Raw genomic sequence first — 19516 nt, forward strand, 5'->3', positions numbered from 1 at the left:
GTCCAGTGCGGCTTATTTGTTGATTTATTTGGGTTAATAGGTAGCACTTTATTTGACAGTGGCCTCATAAGACTGTCATAAGACCGTCATAATTATGACATGACACTATCATGGGCGTTACTGATTGCTTATGACAGATGTCATTAAGTGTCATCTGGCAAATTATGTCACTAACGCCCAGGGCCATTTGGGGGCCCTAAGCAAAATAATGCAAAGGGGCCCATATTTTTGGCCCACGATTTCGTCACAGTTTACTGTGAAACCTATACATGCAATCCAACCCATACGTCCATGTTTTGTATATTAATCAGATTTTGTTGCACTACATACTTCAAACTTCTCACCCCAAATGATTGTCAGTACTTACTGTAGATAGCGCCAAACCTTTTTCTAAAAGAGGGAAGAAAGAAGTTAAGGAAGAACTTTTATTTTTTTAAGCTTGTAATCAAGTCTCAAAACTCACAAAAGTCTAATAAAGCAAACTGTAGCAAACAGAATACAAATTAAACAATTGCCAGACTGGGGGCCCTCTAGTGGTCAGGGGCCCTAAGCAGCTGCATAGTCTGCATATAGGCTGGGCCGGCCCTGCTAACGCCATTTACTGTATGTCCAGCTTGGATCTTTTACATCCATTCAAAAGTGAGATAATTTGCCAAATAACACTAAATGACATCTGTTATAAGAATTCATTAATGCTCATGACAGTGTCATATCATAATTATGATTGTGTAATGACTTGTCTTTTGGCACCACTGTCAAATAAAGTGTTACCAAATACAATAACTAGCAATTAATGAAACAACTGAAACAGTAACTGAAGAAATAATGAACACAGAACATGAATTTTGATTGTTATTTACATCTGTAGCGCTGCAATTCATGCTAGGAGGCAAACGGCCTTAGGGGTCTAGATTCTTCATAGGGGTCAAACAAACATGTATTTTGGTCCAAGGCCACTAAGTGTTTTGTAGACAAGCAGTCGTATTTTATAGTCTATCCTTTGACTGACTGGCAGCCAGTGTAACAATTCCATAACCACTGTAATATGTTCCAGTTTCCTTGTATTTGTAAGGACTCCGGCAGCAGCATTCTGTACTTGTTGCTTCAGTTGTGAACTCACCTACTCGTACCTTATTGGATGTTCTTCTCACCTATAATGTAGTATAATTAGGCAATATACTGTATAATTTTCTATGCTTTCACAGCAGTTTAGTTTTTTGCGATATGCATGTTTGCATGGAATATGCATTGAAGCATGCTTGAGTAGACGCAGGTGTCTATACATCACTGATCAAGGGCATCAATTTGGCATTGCCTGTCTAAATCCCAAATGTGTGTTGATGCTGCACTCCGTTGAAAGATACCATACTTTATTTACAACTTGAAGAGGTCTGACTTTGATCTGAAGATATCAAAACTCCATGTGTATTTGTAACACAAGCGTTTGTAGAGTAAATCAAGCCTAAATCTTTTCTGTGCGATGACATTTTAGGTGATTCAATCCAAAGAGTTGTACAGCAGTTTTGTTTGTTTTCTTTTAACTGTCCTTCAAATTTTGTGAGCTTTAAAAAATGTGAGTCCACCTGTAATGTAGCTTGACTGACCATCTGGTTTTCTCCACTCTGACAGCGTCAAGAGAGCACCCGATGACTGCGGCGACTTTGTTATCCCAGGGATGAACAGACGTTCCCTGAATCATCTCCGTGGAGGATTAAATCAGTGCACATGAGTCACCTATGCGTGATGGATGATGTAACAGTGTCTGGTTCTTCCAGTAGACCATGGCACTAAGTGGAGCCACAGAGTAGGAAAAAATGCTTTCTCACAAGCATTTCAACCTCGTTTATTGACTTTGCCAAGGACCGAAGCTGATTTCAAGCAGTGGCGCCATGAAGTGACCTCACACTGATAAGTGGCACAGCCATGGAACTTAATCACAAATGGACTCTTATCATTGTTTGTGAGGTCACGTGATCTTTCCAAAGCTGTTTGAATCTTTGAGGTGATTTTGACGAGAGTCGCAGACATGGTGCGGCGTAGGCTTTTGGGCTGGTTGGCCCGCGTGGGTGCCGTGCTGGTTTTACTATGCTGCTCCTTGTTGTTCATCTACTTGATGACCTGCAGTCCCCTCCCCTTAGAGCCCCACGCTGGTGTCAATCAGCTCAGCCTCGGTGAAATGAGCCTTGGGGTGGAGGTAGGCATGTCTGGAACTGGGCGAGCTCACCAAAGCGGGGTACCCCCAATGATTCACTCCTACCAGGCGCTGCTGCAAGAGCTTGAAGAGAAACACCGCCTGCACATCTCCTCACTGAAGAAACAAATTTCTCAGCTCAAAGAGGCGTTGCAGGAGCGTAGTCAGCAGCTGAAAGGTGTGCAAGACAGCCTAAAGAAAGCTACCGTTGGGGCAGACGTGCATGGGTTACCGGCTGGCGACCTCGGAAATGCCCCTGGAGCCAAAAGCCAGCAGGCGAACCTTCAGGACTTCCTGAGAAGCCAGATCTCCAAAGCTGAGATAACGGCCGGAGCCAGGATACATAGCGAATATGCGGTGGTACCCTTTGAGAGCTTCACTCTGCAGAAAGTCTACCAGCTGGAGATGGGCCTGTCACGGAACCCTGTGAGGATTGACAAACGGGAAGAGCTAGGCGAGGTGCTGGAGACTGCCCTGCGCAACCTCAACACACCGACAGGGCAACTGGACAGCAAGAGTAGCAAAGTCTACTCTCAGTCCGACTTTGTTGAAGGTGAGAACACATTAAAAAACACAGTAGATTCCACATAGTATAGTGGAACCCACTTGGGCGGATATCGAGACAACTAAAATGACTTACACGAAGTAGCAATGGCAACTCTGCATTTCAACATTTCACTTCTGCTCAGTCATTGTAAAAAATGTGATTCCATTCCAAAAGGATGGAATCACCAATTTCGTAAAAATACAATACATTATCGATTCTTATGACAACATCGCAAATAATTAGGGAAGAACCGATCCACATTTTTTCACTTCCGATCCGATGCCTGTATCAGGATATCTAAATGTTAAGTTCCTTCGCAGCTATTCAAAGTAAGCATATGTTTGGCGAATGACGCCGACTCCATCTTAAACTGGAAGTTGCGATTGACTTGTAAACAGGTAGAAAGTCCATTGCTCATGTAAGTGGACCTGAAATCAAACATTAGCATTGTTGTAAAGGCATTGGTCAAATCATATTTGGGAGAATGAGCGCATACTGTATGTGCACCTCAATTGACGAGACCTGAGAAGTGGCTCATAGATCTGAAATCTTTGCAGGTTGGGTCGATGTTTTGGGACCCAATACTGGATGGGATTGGCAACATCTCTAGGTACAACATTTGCCAATATTATAAATTCAATCCCATTCAAGGGTTTTCAATAATTAACATTAAGTAACTTTATTAGGCACATTTTACCCATCTAAAGCAATACAGAATACAAAGCAATTCTCATATTTTGGACAATGTTGTTGTTGAAACATCTAAGATCTTAGAATGAAACCTTTTTATTAAAATGATATATTTAAAAGATGACGATGTTGGTCGATTTTTTGTGCTCAATTCAATTCTGCTTAACCAAACGATATACCGATCCAGATCGATTAACCGTTACACCCCTGCTGGCAGCATGTAACATCACATCAGTTTAAACGCTTCTGCTAAACCAACTAAAAAAAGTTTCATATTCAAATGATCAGTGGAACCTTCATGCGAGGTACATGGAGGAAACTAAAACAGAAATCATAAGCCTAACAAAGTAAATTAGTAATCACACTAAACATGGCAAGGGATTCCAAAAATGTTTGCTAGCCATTTAAAATATTAATGGAATAGTATACACTTGCTCTCACCAAGTGCTGGTCTATACTATACAAGTACTTCTAGTGGGACGCGACCCCCAAGGGGTGCGCAGAGATATGCCGGGGGTGGCCTCGGGGAACATACGTTTTTGACATACTAAGAATTACTGTGGGGCAAATAAGTATTTAGTCAACCACTAATTGTGCAAGTTTTCCCACTTGAAAATATTAGAGAGGCCTGTAATTCTCAACATGGGTAAACCTCAACCATGAGAGACAGAATGTGAAAAAAACAACAGAAAATCACATTGTTTGATTTTTAAAGAATTTATTTGCAAATCATAGTGGAAAATAAGTATTTGGTCTATACCAAAAGTTCATCTCAATATTTTGTTATGTACCCTTTGTTGGCAATAACGGAGGCCAAACGTTTTCTGTAACTCTTCACAAGCTTTTCACACACTTTTGCTGGTATTTTGGCCCCTTCCTCCTCTTGTTCCAAGGCCAAAGAGCTGTCGAAGGACACCAGAGACAAAATTGTAGACCTGCACCAGGCTGGGAAGACTGAATCTGAAATAGGTAAAACGCTTGGTGTAACGAAATCAACAGTGGGAGCAATTATTAGAAAATGGAAGACATACAAGACCACTGATAATCTCTCTCGATCTGGAGCTCCATGCAAGATCTCACCCCGTGGCGTCAAAATGATAACAAGAACGGTGAGCAAAAATCCCAGAACCACACAGGGTGATCTAGTGAATGACGTACAGAGAGCTTGGACCACAGTAACAAAGGCTACAATCAGCAACACAATGCGCCACCAGGGACTCAAATCCTGCACTGCCAGACGTGTCCCCCTGCTGAAGAAAGTACACGTCCAGGCCCGTCTGCGGTTCGCTAGAGAGCATTTGAATGATCCAGAAGAGGACTAGGAGAATGTGTTATGGTCAGATGAAACCAAAATAGAACTTTTTGGTAGAAACACAGGTTCTCGTGTTTGGAGGAGAAAGAATACTGAATTGCATCCGAAGAAAACCATACCCACTGTGAAGCATGGGGTTGGAAACATCATGCTTTGGGGCTGTTTTTCTGCAAACGGACCTGGACGGCTGATCTGTGTAAAGGAAAGAATGAATGGGCCATGTATCGAGAGATTTTGAGTGAAAATCTCCTTCCATCAGCAAGGGCATTGAAGATGAGATGTGGCTGGGTCTTTCAGCATGACAATGATTCCAAACACACAGCCAGGGCAACAAAGGAGTGGCTTCGTAAGAAGCATTTCAAGGTCCTGGAGTGGCCTAGCCAGTCTCCAGATCTCAACCCCATAGAAAATCTGCGGAGGGAGTTGAAAGTCCGTGTTGCCCAACGACAGCCCCAAAACATCACTGCTCTAGAGGAGATCTGAATGGAGGAATGGGCCAAAATACCAGCAACAGTGTGTGAAAAGCTTTTGAAGAGTTACAGAAAACGTTTGGCCTCTGTTATTGCCAACAAAGGGTACATAACAAAGTATTGAGATGAACTTTTGGTATTGACCAAATACTTATTTTCCACCATGATTTGCAAATAAATTATTTAAAAATCAAACAATGTGATTTTCTGGGTTTATTTTGTCCACATTCTGTCTCTCATGGTTGAGGTTTAACCATGCTGACAATTACAGGCCTCTCTAATATTTTCAAGTGGGAGAACTTGCACAATTAGTGGTTGACTAAATACTTATTTGCCCCACTGTAAGTGTAATTGCAAATCCATTCAGTGGGTGGCAGTAGTGCTCTCATTTTCAGAGTGCACGCAGTATTCTTTTAACCAAACAAGGGCACACAGCAAAGAGCACTAGAGATATGAAGAGCCTAGGAAGAGGAAATATGACAAAACGTATGTCGTGTTTGGCCTTTACTTTTTAATACAGTGGGAGACGAGGAAAGACCAGTCTATTTACTGTCTAAAATGTTTGCAGCAGACAGCAGGAAGCCAGATCAATAAAACGTCACTTAGACATTAGACCCCAATCACATTGATAAGCCGCTTGATTTTTTTCAGCGAAAACGTGCCGAATAATGCCAACAATCGTTCCGCCTAGTGAGTGTTACATCAGTAAACCAGCGAGCACTGTTAGCATCATATAAGGTGGCATACCAAGTTGCTCAGTGAAAAAAAAACCCCATACTATAGCAAAGGAGCAGATACTGCCTGCAGCAAAAATAAAAATTGTCCTTTTGTCCAATGACACAGTCATTTTTGTTCTATTACTTTTTTTTTTCTTCAGTCAAATTGTTTGGTATATTGTCCGCATGAGTTAATGTTGCTAATCAATTTGAATATATTATTAATTATTGATTTTACTGAATTTTATATTTCAGTATCAAATGGTCAAAAAATATACCTTGAGTGTTCTTTTACAGTTGGAATGTGACTTTTTTTTTTTTTTTAATTCAGGCAAATTGATAAGCATTAAGTCTTTTCTGTTAGAAACAAAACAATATTATATTAATAAATTGTAAGTTGATCTATATTACATTTTTTTAATATTACAAAGGACACAATGTTATGCAGAGGTGTACTTATAATAACTTTATAGACAAATTATACTATTTACAATGGCGGCTAGAGGCGTGCGAAATTTCCGATTCTTAGATTATTCGCGATTCGGCTGTGGAAGATTCGAGAACGATTCACAAACATCCAAATTCCGATTACTGAATTATACCAGGTAAAGCAGAACTAAAACACAGTTAGCACGGTCTTCAGGACGCAATGAGGAACGGACCGAGAGCAAATATCATGTTCAACTCATGCCGCTAGATAAAAAAACAAAAATACCTGAATGCAGCCGACAGCTTGTTCAAAAAACAGCCAGTTAAAAGGGGGGGGGGGGGGGGGGGGGGTGTTGGGGGACATAAATAATCGATTTATAATCGTATCGGAGCCTCTGAATTAGAGATGTCCCGATTGATTGGCATCCCGATCGATCGGGTCCGATCACGTCATTTTCAAAGTATCGGAATCGGCAAAAAAATATCGGCCATGCCTTTTTTTAATATATATATATTTTTTAATTAAATTGTTTTTTAATTGTATTTCACGTTACAGACATAATATGTTACACTCATCCAGAGTCTTTAGTTTAGGCTTAAGGTAGGATTATCAAATTATCCCGATAATGGCGGTAATTAATGTTTTTAAAATGTATCACGTTAAATATTTAATGCAACTAATGCATGCGTTGCACGACCCGCTCACGCATTGTCGCGCTCAATCTGTAATGGCACCGTTTTACCCATTTAGAGAGATAAAAGGCAGCGTAAAATGAGTAGAGTGAATTTTGGCACCCTTTGGAGCCTTTTTTTAATAGGCTAAAGCCTTACAATCCCTCTCCCTACAATTAGAAATATCATGGGAAGCAATGCGGGGAAGCAAGGTAGCAATTGATCTTTTTCTTTACACTTTAAGTTATTTCCCAACACAGAGAAGATATATCAATTGGTAGCACTATGCACTGTCATGGTTCCACTTCCCATCATGCATTTGGGTTGAATGGCTGCAGTATCATTTACTGAAAGCTCAACAAATACACTAGATGGCAATATTTAGTCACAATATACAAAGTAACAAAGTCTTTCTATCCGAGGATCCCTCTCACAGAAAGAATGTTAATAATGTAAATGCCATCTTGAGGATTTATTGTCATAATAAAAAAATACAGTACTTATGTACTGTATGTTGAATGTACAGTATATATTCGTCCGAGTTTTATTCATTTTTTTCTTAATGCATTGACAAAATGTACATGATCGGGAAAAATTATCGGGAATGATTGGAATTGAATCGGGAGCAAAAAAAAAAAAGCAATCGTATCGGGAAATATCGGGCTCGGCAGATAATCAAACTAAAACGATCGGATTGGGAGCAAAAAAACATGATCGGAACAACCCTACTCTGAATCGTAATCGAATCGTTAGGTACCCAAAGATTCCCACCTCTAGTGGCGGCAGAGAGTTGGGAGGGGCGCGAAACGAAATTTTCCTGGGGGGGGTTACAATTAATAATTGAGAAGCACTGCACGATACATATATCGAGAAAAAAAAAAGGGGGTTATTGAGGCACAAATGCAACTGCCATGGGATGCATGTTGCTGTTGTGCATGATCACTATAAAAGTAAGGAACGTGTGTTGGTATCAGAATATCTACAGAGTTGTCCTGCTTTGACCACAACTACAGGAAATGAACACAGCTGTTCCTTATTCACAGAAGGAGCATCTCACTTCTTCGGAAAATCTCCAGTCTCTTTTACGCTGCCAGTAAAATCTGTCATTTTCGCTCATTTGTATGAATGGAATGTAAAGGATGAAGTCGTGTGACAATTTTTTTGCAATTGGAGATGATATCGGAAATGTAACGAGGCGTTATTGTATGTAATGTATTTAAAGCAATTGTCGAGATACGGTGTCCCATACAGTTTTGTTTTCCATTCACTTGGGTACGGGATATTGGTGTGACAGGTGTCAAGCGTGAAGTTAGGGTGGGAGAATTAGTCAAGTCAAGGCATGTCATATACTGTAGCCATTCATCACAAAAGAATCTCTAAGGGCTTTACAAGCCGGAAAAATCATGCACCTGTGTAGATTCCCAATTGAGTAAATCCTGAATTTCGTAGAAAGAGAAGGAAGAAACATTGAAGGGTCCCAGATGTAGGGATTCCCATCAAGGATGACTGAACTGCAATGGATGCCAAGTTAGCAACATTTACAAAAAAAACAAACCTCTGGGCAGTGCTAAAGTCTTTTTATATTGTAAAAGCCAAGGTGAGATGTCACGGGTTTAAGAATTAAGTTTTGCTATATGTCAGTCACACTTTTACGTTAAATATGATACCGGCAGTTTAAAAGAGTTTTATAATCAGTTGTTGTTCCACCTGTTACAGCTCTGAAACTACCTGGGAAAGCAGAAAAAAAATCCCATCGATCTTGTCCTATTGTTTTATGTTGGGTGTCACATACCAAAAATTGGCCCCTTTCACAAACATATGCCGGTAAATTCCCATGTAAAATGACGCGGGATTTACCCGCATCATTGCTTTCACGCATGTAGAGCCATCCCGAGAATGACGTGGGTTGGACACTTTCACAGACTTGTCCCGTGTTCCCACTGGCACTCTTTGTACGGGGGAGGACTGCTAGCGCGATTTTATAACCCGGACATTATGTCATTTTTGGTGGACATCGGCTGTCACAGTGTTGGTCAAATCGTGTTTTGTTACAGAGCCGGTTGTGGGAGTGTTCCCGATGTCGTAACTGCAGCCAATTCAAGCTCATCAAGACTGTATTTAAGCGCAGGCGGTCCAAGAGAAGGGTGCCAAGATATTAACTTGCTGGGCGCCATTCGACACCTTGAACTCTCAAATTTTGTGCATTTGCTAGCTTGTTTGTCTGCCGCCCTTGTTTTGAAATCCCCTACGTTGTGCTGGTATTTGAGTGTATTTGTTTTGTTGGCTTATTGGCTCTCTGCTCTTAAATTAGTATTATTGATCCCTGTCGACCTACTGTCACGGACCCATTGTGGTATTCCCCCTTTTCCGTGATCGCGTGTATTTTTGTTTATATCTAATACAGTGTTTTTGAACCTTTTCTGAGTCACAGCACGTTTTTACTAGGGCTGTCAAACGATTAAAATTTTTAATCGAGTTAATTACAGCTTAAATATTAATTAATCATAATTAATCGCAATTCAAACCATCTATAAAATATGCTATATTTTTCTGTAAATTATTGTTGGAATGGAATAAGACATATGATGGATATATACTTTCAACATACTGTTCATAAGTACTGCATTTTTTTATTATAACAAATCAACAAGATGGCATTAACATTATTAACATTCTGTTAAAGCGATCCATGGATAGAAAGACTTGCAGTTCTTAAAAGATAAATGTTAGTCCAAGTATAGAAATTTTATATTAAAACCCCTCTTAATGTTTTCGTTTTAATAAAGTTTGTAAAATTTTCAATCAAAAAATAAACTAGTAGCCCGCCATTGTTGATGTCAATAATTACACAAAGCTCATAGGTGCTGAAGCCCATAAAATCAGTTGCACCCAAGCGCCAGCAGAGGGCGACAAAACTCCAAAAAACACAAGTAACAAATGCACATTGCACTGTGCTGTCATTTTAATATGTTGGAGCGGGGCATGTGTGTTAATTGCGTCAAATATTTTAACGTGAGTAATAAAAAAAATTAATTAACGCCCGTTAACGTGATAATTTTGACAGCCCTAGTTTTTACATTGGAAAAAATCTCGCGGCACACCACAAACCAAAAATTGTCTAAAATTATTTTTTTGTACTGAATATATAATTATAAAATAATTTCTCAGTATTTATACTTACTCAGTGTGAACTTGAGCCTGTTAACAAAGCCGATATCCTGGCAGGACAGCTCTCTGTCTCTGTTTTTAGTTTTTGTAGCAGTTAGGCTTGAAAAGCTCAGAATAATCAGACAGGGGGATTTTAGCAATGTCTTTAACCACATCAGGGCCGAGCATCTCACTGACAATGGCTCTGCAGACAGGTAGTATTAATCTCCCTGCCACAGTAGGTCTTTTTGGAGTTTTGCAACAAGTTCAGCAACAAGCTAACTGGCTTTGAGGGCTCTCTCATACCTTTGTAGTTTTTCTCCAAAAAAGTTGTTTCTGCCTGTTTCTCTGTGTTTTCACAAAGGCGAACAAAATAGTCCTAGTTTGAAGCGACGCGTGGTTCATTTGGAGATGACGTTTAAGTTGGTTTGGCACCATGGCGCTATTGCGTAGCTGCTCTTGCCGCATTAAAGAACTGCTCGGATTTCTAGCCAACAGCCACCTTTCTGTCCTCGACAATGTGTTGGAATAAAACACGGGGAGGATTAACGGTCGTCACATATGGATCAAATGGAAAGGACACTTTCGTATATCTCAACACTTGACGAGTCTAATCAAATGGTGTACAGTAGACGTGCCGGGGTCCACATTGTTGCAGATAGCAAGGTGACTGATGGCTAGAAATCTGAGCAGTTCTTGAAGGTGATACGGGCAACACCTCGCTCATCTGCACACGACCAATAACTTTCTACCTACTCCTTCCCTCCTTCTGCAACTCTGCCTAACGGCGTAAAAAAAGAAAGAAAAAAATGAGATATTGGATAATTTCTTGCGGCACACCTGAAGATCTCTCACGGCACACTAGTGTGACGCGGCACACCGGTTGAAAAACACTGATTTAATAAACCCTTGAACACATCCCTCCGTTGTTTTCTGCATTGAAGTACAACCTTGTTTCTACAGTTGTTGACCCTAACATCGGCAACAAAATAAACCACATATTTCCAAAGAAGTATGATGAACTCTCTTCCTCGGCGCTATGATCCTGTAGCAATTTAATTGCTTTATGTTTTCAGTTTAATTTAGCTATTTCCGGCTTGCTATGTTGATAATTGCGATGTTTGTTTCCCGCTTTTCGTCTTACTGCAAAGAAAGAGAAAGTGACGATCGTCCCGCCATGATATTTACGTAATCAGCCATCGTGCTGTGACCTGGGAATTTAACTCTTGCTTTCACATACGCCTCGTCCCGGGAAAGTCCCGGACAATATACTAAGACGCGACCAGTGTTGTTAATCTTAGTTTAAAAAAAGTAATTAATTACAGTTACAAATTACTTCTCCCAAAAAGTAATTGTGTTAGTAACTCAGTTACCTGAATGTAAAAGTAATTAGTTACTTGACAAAGTAACTGGTGATAATTTTCATGTTTGAAAAAATAAAATAAAATAAAAAAATTGGTCACACAATCAGAAGTTTAAAGGGTTTTTTTGGGACAGTTGGTCCTAGCCCAATTCTTTACCCTAAACTTAACTAGACACAGGGGGATTGCGGATATTGCGATAACTAGATAATAACCTTTGCTATGTGTGGAAGTCATTTAATGTTGTGAATCAATCGTTAAAGTTGTTAAAATTGCTCCCGTTATTGCATTAGTTCCCTTCCATCTATTTTCAACATGTGTAAGTTTTAAAACTATTTAATCATTTAAAGATAGATTTAAGTTTTACCGATTAAGAAGCATTTTAGATAAAAAGTGACTTAGGTTCGCCAGGAAGGTTCTGTACAACAGAGCCTTCATGAGAAGTCTACTGCTTTAAGATGGCGGCTGTTTACTAACACATCTAGTTGTTTATTATATATGTTGCTAATGCCGCCATGTCTGTCATTTGCATCTAGTTCTGCGTATATGTGATATCTACCGAAGCATCATGTGGGTGTAGTTTGTAGACTATCGGCTACAATCAGGTATTATTGGAGCCACCTAGCATAGTAGCATCGCGTTTGCAACTGCGTCACACTCCCTTGCCTCCTCCCCACTCCTGCTCTGCTCTCTCGTCTCCATGAGTCAGTCTTTTTCCAGAATTTTCTCGTGGCAGTCAACCAACATCGTAACGCATAGTAACGCACGCCCTTCCCGCCTCAGTAACGGTAACGGCGTTGCCAAGATGAAAAAAGTAATTAATTAGATTACTCACTACTGAAGAAAATAAGGCCGTTAGCAACGCCGTTATATTCTAACGCCGTTATTAACAACACTGGACGCGACCCGTTAAATGTCCGCATAATCTCCGTGTCAGTCGACCTGGGAAATTGCTTTCACATACAAGGCATTCCCATTTAAGTCCTGGGATTTAAACAGTGTTTAGGTGTATGTGAAATGGGCTAATTCGTCCAAAAAATGTTGAAATGCTTAAATGCCTGAGACATGAAAAAACATGGGAGGAAATGTGTGAATTCTTGCACTCTAAATTAATCCACATAGTTGCAACAATCAGAGTTTATCGCAACATCCCTGCGGGGAAATAATTAATCCAATTACAGGAAGCCCACCACTTTTGGGTGGCTATCAGACTGCATCTTTTCTCTTTTGAAGGATACGTTCCAGTTCATTAGCGTCTTTTCTACACGGCTCTTTTAACTCCCTCTGTGGTCTCAGTTCTCACTCTGTGTATTTCTACTAGTGTTGACATCATCATTAATTTGCAAGTCACAGTCTTGGTAGACTCACAACAACAGAATTGGCATGCGTGACCAAAATAGCCTAGCATGCTGGGGTGTTTTGATTGCATTAGCATTACTGTGAACATCTCAATGAATCAATTAGACAGTGTTTTATAAAGAGATATGGCATGAATAATGTTTTAATTTGTACGCATTTTTTGTCCAACATAACATTTAAATGGCGAGAAGCAAGCTTCACTTAATGCTTAATGCTGTTGCCAGTACTGCTGTTTTTCTGTTGTTTTAGACGGTATCAGAATAGTTTTTTTCCCCAAAGTGTGGCACACGAGTACCACAAGTTGTATGTTGGCTCCTATTCGCGTTACATAAAAGATTTACTGAATTAAAATTTTTAATCCACTAAGTGATGGTAATGATAGTGGCCAATACACTTTCACCTTCAGCTATTTTCCCACTGAAATGAAAAGAATAAACACCACATCAGTCTGAAATAATATCATAATAACACGTGAAAGCTTGGTCACAAGTTGTGTCTTCTTTTCCCGCACATAGGCATCACGCGCACAGAGAAGGACAAAGGGACAGTGTATGAGCTGACTTTCCGAGGGGAATCCAGTCAGGAATTTCGTCACCTGGTTTTCTTCCGGCCCTTCGGTCCACTCATGAAAGTGAAGAGTGAGCGCGTGGACACGACAGATGTGCTTATCAATATTGTGCTGCCGCTGTCCCGACGCACAGACAACTTCAAGCAGTTCATGCACAACTTCAGGTTAGTGCTCCATTGCAAACAAAGAAACAGGGACAGATAGCAAGATAAAAACGTTAACAAGGATATAATTGTTTCTCATTTTCCCGGCCAATGAGCATCTCCAGTTTAATATTACAAAGTCCCATCTCTTTATTAAATAATTATTTATTTATTAAACAATAGCAGTAACTTCAACCAGACGCTTCCTGTAGCTTTCAGGACTAATCTTGGCCCATTGTTCTGTACAAAACTGCTGTAATTAAGTCAGATTTGTGGTATGTCTGGCATGAATCGCTGTATATAGGTCATGCCACAGCATCTCGATGGGGTTCATGTCTGGACTTTGACTTGGCCACTCCAGAACGTGTATTTTGTTCTTCTGAAACCATCCCGAAGTTGGTTTACGTCTGTGTTTTGGGTCATTGTCTTGTTGCAGCATTCATCCTCTTTTTAGCTTCAAGTGTCTGATAGATGGCCTCAGGTTTTCGTGCAAAAAATCCTGTTAAACGTTTGAATTCATTCTTCCATTAATTATTGCAAGTTGTCCAGGCCCTGAGGAAGCAAAACAGCCCCAAATCATGATGCTCCCTCCTGAGGTATTGATGTTGGTGAGCTGTTCCATTTTCCCTCCCCACATGACGTTGTGTGTTACTCCCACACAATTCAACTTCGGTTTCATCAGTCCACAAAATATTTGCCAAACTTCTGTGGAGTGTCCAAGTGCCTTTTTGCGAACATTAAATGAGCAACAATGCTTTTTTTAGACAACAGTGGCTTCCTCCGTGGAGTCCTCCCATGAACACCATTCTTGGCCATAGTTTTATATATAGTGGATGTGTGCACAGAGATATTGGATTGTGCCAGTGATTTCTGTAAGTCCTTAGCAGACACTCTAGGGTTCTTTTTTTTACCTCTCTGAGTATTCTGCGCTGAACTCTTGGCAACATCTTTGGTGGACGGCCACTCCTTGGGAGAGAAGAAACAGTGCCAAACTCACTCCATTTGTAGACAAGTTCTCTGACTGTCAATTGATGAACATCCAGACTTTTAGAGATGGTTTTGTATCCTTTCCCAGCTTTATACAAATCAACAATCCTTGAACCCAGGTCTTCAGACACCTCTTTTAACTGAGCCATGATGCACACCGGACAATGCTTCTCATCAAGACAATTATCTTACAAGTTGTGTGTTTTCTAGTGGGCAAGGCAGCTTTAAACCACTCATCAGTGATTGGGCACACACCTGACTTAAATTGTTTGGTAAAAGTTGGTTTCAATAGCTTTTTAGGTCTCGTTGGGCAGGGGGTTCACTTACTCATTTTCCCCCTTCTGCCATTGTTTGCATGCTATCCTCATTAAAATATGAAACCCTATAAATGTTTGGGTGGTTTTAGTTGAAGCTGTTTTTACATCGGTGTGATTTTGACAAAGATCAGATCACATTTGATGGTGATTTTATGCAGAAATGTGAGAAATTCTATAGGTTCAGATACTTTTTCATACCACTGTTTCTTGTATCTGCAGGGTGCTGGATTTTAGCTGACTACAGTCTTAAGTGGTCACCACCCAGTCACAGGGTGCAGAAAAATGGACCATTCGCACTCACATTCACACCGTCACTGCGTGAGAATTGATCCCACGCTACCTGTGTTAGAGTCAGACGAATGTCCCACATCATTAATTTTATGGGTTTTAAAAACTTCTCACATAGTGTAATCCGCTTGCATGTGGGAAAGAATGGGAAAGTCTGTTTTTTAATGTTTAAAGTGTGTGGAAGGGCAATTATTATGAACATTGTTTTTGACATGGTCTCTCAATAGCTATTGAATATTTAGATGTGATTTACTGTATATGGAATACAGCCTGGTTCTCAGACTTTTTGCAATTAGTAAAGTACCACCTTAGAAATTATTTGGGTTTCCAAATGCCACTAGAATAATGAAAAATGGCGGTTGTCTATAATATAACCTAAGCATAATTTATTCTGAAGACATAAAGATACTGTATTTATTATTCACAACTGTTAGCAACTGAACATTAGGGCTGAACGATGTTGGAAAAAACTGACGTTTCGACTTTTGGGGGGATTGCGATATATATTGCAAAATTAAAACTAGAAAATTTTTCAGCAAATGATTGAATAGCTCTGTTTGGGAAGACTTTGGTTGACTCGTTGACATGTTTTTCTATTAGTGTATTGAATTCAGTATTTTATCAGCTTTTTTTTTTTTTTTCCCTAAGTTTCCCGCTTGTTTTCTCTTTATTTATCCTTGTATTGTTAATTTTTTCTTTAATTTATATTTTTTAAATAATCCTTTTAAAATCTTTTTCTTAATTATAATAATGTTATCTTAGTTTCTGTAACTTTTTTATGTTGTATTATAGATTTAAGGTACTTCAATTTACTTAAATTGTATTTATTTATTTAAAAACTGAAAGTGCAAAAAACTGCAAAATCTCAAAATAGGATTGTATCATTTAATAGCGTTTAATCCAGGCTAAGAATTATTTTTCCGTGAATAATAAAGATTGTTGTATATAAAAGGGATTCATGAGGCCATGTCTCTGCACACTTGCTGCTTTTATGAAGAAAACCCAAAGCTTATGTGTTCAAAAAAAAAAAAAAAAAAAAAGATAAAACAATCCCACGTCCTGCGATGGGACTATTGCGCATGCGCACACCGCAACGGCGATGTTCATACAATATGTTGTGCAGGTCTGCTGAACATCATACATGTTAAAGTGTCTGGCATAACCACCTTACTAATCATTTATTTTCCTAAAAAAAAGCCCATCCCTAAAATTAAATTCTTTAAAAATCAAACAATGTGATTTTCTATTTTTTTTCCACATTGTGTCTCTCATGGTTGATGTTTACCCATGTTGACAATTACAGGCCTCTCTAATCTTTTCAAGTAGGAGAACTTGCACAATTGGTGGATGACTAAATACTTATTTGCCCCACTGTACATGTAAATGTTTATTTTAAAAAATTTATGTTTATTATTAGCTGGCTGTTCAGTGACTCAGTTTGAGTTGTGGCAAAGACAGCTCACATATGAATCTGCGTGTTAAATTTGTTTTATTGTTTGTTCAATAAAGCAAATGTGTCGATCGACTTGCGAAAGCATCATAATATGGATGCTAGGAATAGTTGGTTATGCTGTATGGTATGGGGTGGCGTGGCTCAGAACCCAACATTGCTCTTAGTGCTGCGTCATCAGTAGGTGGATGGGGATGTAGTGTAAAGTGCTTTGAGGGCCTTAAAGGTGGAAAGGCGCTGTACTAGTATAACTCAATTTACCATGTTATATTGGCTGAGAAACATCAATTGCCATTTATATAAGTGTGAAATTATCCCAAACTTTGGACAGTTCATGGCTCCAGTGAATGTGACTGCAGTAACATTAGTTCATGGAATTAATTTTTGCAAATTGCAGCTGAATCTGGAATGTACCATTTGTGATGAACAGGGACCGCTTGCTGTGAAAGGTCTCAAGCTAACATATTGTTTCTGTTCGGTGGTCAGTCAGTATTAAAACCTACTCACACCCCTGTCAATGTCCTTCTCTCTTTGTGTGATTTGTAGTCATCGATGCCATTGCTTAGCACATCTTTTTTCCTAACTAGATCCTGCTTAGTTGCACTATTTCAGCCTTTTCAAATGCCCTCCGGGGGGCACAAACGTTGATCTACGGCCGCACATCGTGGCATTTACTTACTGGAAAGAGGCGCTGAGCCAACAACTTCAGCCTCATCCATATTGAACGTTTGTGGATATGCAGAGTTGTGTGTAGGTGTGTGTGTGTGCGCGCATGTGAATGTATTCATGTGAGTAAATAAGTGCAGGGACTTAAAATGATAAGCTCTGAATTCAAACATGAAAAAAAGTCCTCTTTTTTTTTTTTGTGCCGCCTCAAATCCCTACCAAAATCAATTTTCCTCGGAGTTGCGTCGACAGCAATTAGACCAAACTACTCACAAAATGGCATCTGTCGCGACTCACGATCTGAACAAACATATCATTCATGAAGTTCTTCAAAGCATGTTTAAGCCCATTGAGTTGGATTTGATGACCATTTGCTTGCTTTGATGAGGTCAATCACATGTGCATATTTGCACAGTTATGTTTACAAAGACACCATTGAATAGAGTCCTACAAGGGAACATGTCCACAGTCCATTTTTTGACAGTTTGCATTTACAGACAGCTCTTAAGCCTCTGCAGCATACCCTTGTGTTTTCATTAAGACCTCTGAAGACACACATTATTTTGGCTTTTAACACACTGGCTCTCATTGACTATGATCGACAAACAATCTATTTAATCTGGGAGGGACTAGTTGAAATATATCCGATGTCCAACACTGTCAATGGCAGAGAATGTGTTAAATTTAGGAAGCCAACAAGTAACCGAAAACAAGCATGAGAATTTTTCCCAGCACTCTACAAGCTGAAGGCTGTGCGTGCATGCCCTCTACCGGTTAACTGGTAACCCACAGGCAACACAGGCACCATAAATCCATGTGCTGTGTGTGCGTGCCCTCTACTGGCATAATCTGGAGGCAACACAGGCACCAGTAACTCCGCAATTAATCAATCAGCCCTGATACAAAAAAAAAAAATAATCAAAAATTGGCCTCTAAGGAGGGATTTATACTGGCCCATGCTACACGGCTACCAAGTTTCAAGAAGATCGGTTCATAAATGATGGAGGAGTAGGACTTCAAAGTTGGTGTCCACATGAACAACAAGAACCTGAGTGGCGATTTGCGTGCCTTCAGGCTCTAATGACAAGTACAATTTGTTTACACACCTCTTTTATGTAGGTTTAATTGGTCGTGTAATTCAGGGGTCCTCAAATACAAATCTTGAAGGTCCACAATTATTTTTTTCATACAAGAATGGGTTCATTTATTAATGTCGGTTAAGTACAAGGCAAGTCGAAGGTGGTAAAGGTGGTTTTCATTTGACCAAACAAAAATACAATGCACATTCCAATTAAATAAAAATAAACTAACAACGCATTTTCTCGACTTAAAATAAAAATACAAAAAACAAAAACATGCAGGTACAATGTTTACACATGTACACTAAATAATTGACAAGATCTGTTATTAATTCACTCATTCATGTCATTTTGTAACTGTAAAACACTGCTGGGCAAAAAAGAAAACGCGCAAATAGTAGTCAGTACATGTTCACATGTACAGAACACAAATGACAAGCTCTGTCATCATTAAGGTGCAAACATAATAATTATTGAAAGTAACTTTAACTGTAAAACACTGCTCAATGAGAGAAATGGCATTTGGGGGCCACAAAGCTGTTTACTCACATCATCTGCCAGTACTTCAGTGCGTCTTGTGGTTGATGAATCTGAGTGAGATTTGTTTGATTTTTGTTGTCATTTCCTCCTTTTTCTTTTCCTTTGAACATTGCTGCCATCGCTTCAGTCCTACACTCGTATTATTTCTCCATCAGAGAACGGTTTCTTAAGTGAGCACTCCGTTGCAATGTGTTGTTGTGTCATAGATTTAACAATAACCTTGCTTGACTCTTGATATGACTGCTTCAACCTGTTAACTTCTTGCCTTCTCAATTCTGATTTCGGAGGAAACTTATCTTCAAAAGAGCTGTGTTCTTTAACATAATTGCGTTTCACATTTTCACTTTTTATCAGCGCAACTGTCTGGAAGCATATTAAGCACATAGGTTTGGTACTTGAAGTTGGCAAAATGGGCGCATAATTTCTCAGTCCATTCCTCATTGAAACGGCAATTTTCGCTGTCCACTTTTCTTCTGTTGGTCAACTTTGAGCTTGCCATTTTGTAAGATTTGGTCTTCTACTGAGATTGCAAAGTGCCGGGTGCGACTCGTGTTTCACACTGCTGCGGTCCGTCCACTCTAGCT

The 19516-nt window shown here is 39.6% G+C and overlaps 1 protein-coding gene across 2 annotated transcripts in view; it reads left to right on the forward strand.

The window, feature by feature from the left end:
- csgalnact1a (chondroitin sulfate N-acetylgalactosaminyltransferase 1a) overlaps positions 1-19516 on the forward strand; it is a 63613-nt gene that overhangs the window by 20959 nt on the left and 23138 nt on the right. Inside the window, exons 2-3 of one of the 2 annotated variants that reach the window (XM_057819402.1) lie at positions 1630-2744; positions 13410-13626. In XM_057819402.1, the coding sequence (XP_057675385.1) occupies positions 2027-2744; positions 13410-13626 (935 nt within the window). In that variant the 5' untranslated portion in view covers positions 1630-2026. Of the gene's footprint in view, positions 1-1629; positions 2745-13409; positions 13627-19516 lie in introns of those variants that run through there. The other variant, XM_057819403.1, reaches the window with a different exon arrangement.

Source organism: Corythoichthys intestinalis, chromosome 17, assembly GCF_030265065.1.
Source record: "Corythoichthys intestinalis isolate RoL2023-P3 chromosome 17, ASM3026506v1, whole genome shotgun sequence".
Lineage (NCBI taxonomy): Eukaryota > Metazoa > Chordata > Actinopteri > Syngnathiformes > Syngnathidae > Corythoichthys > Corythoichthys intestinalis.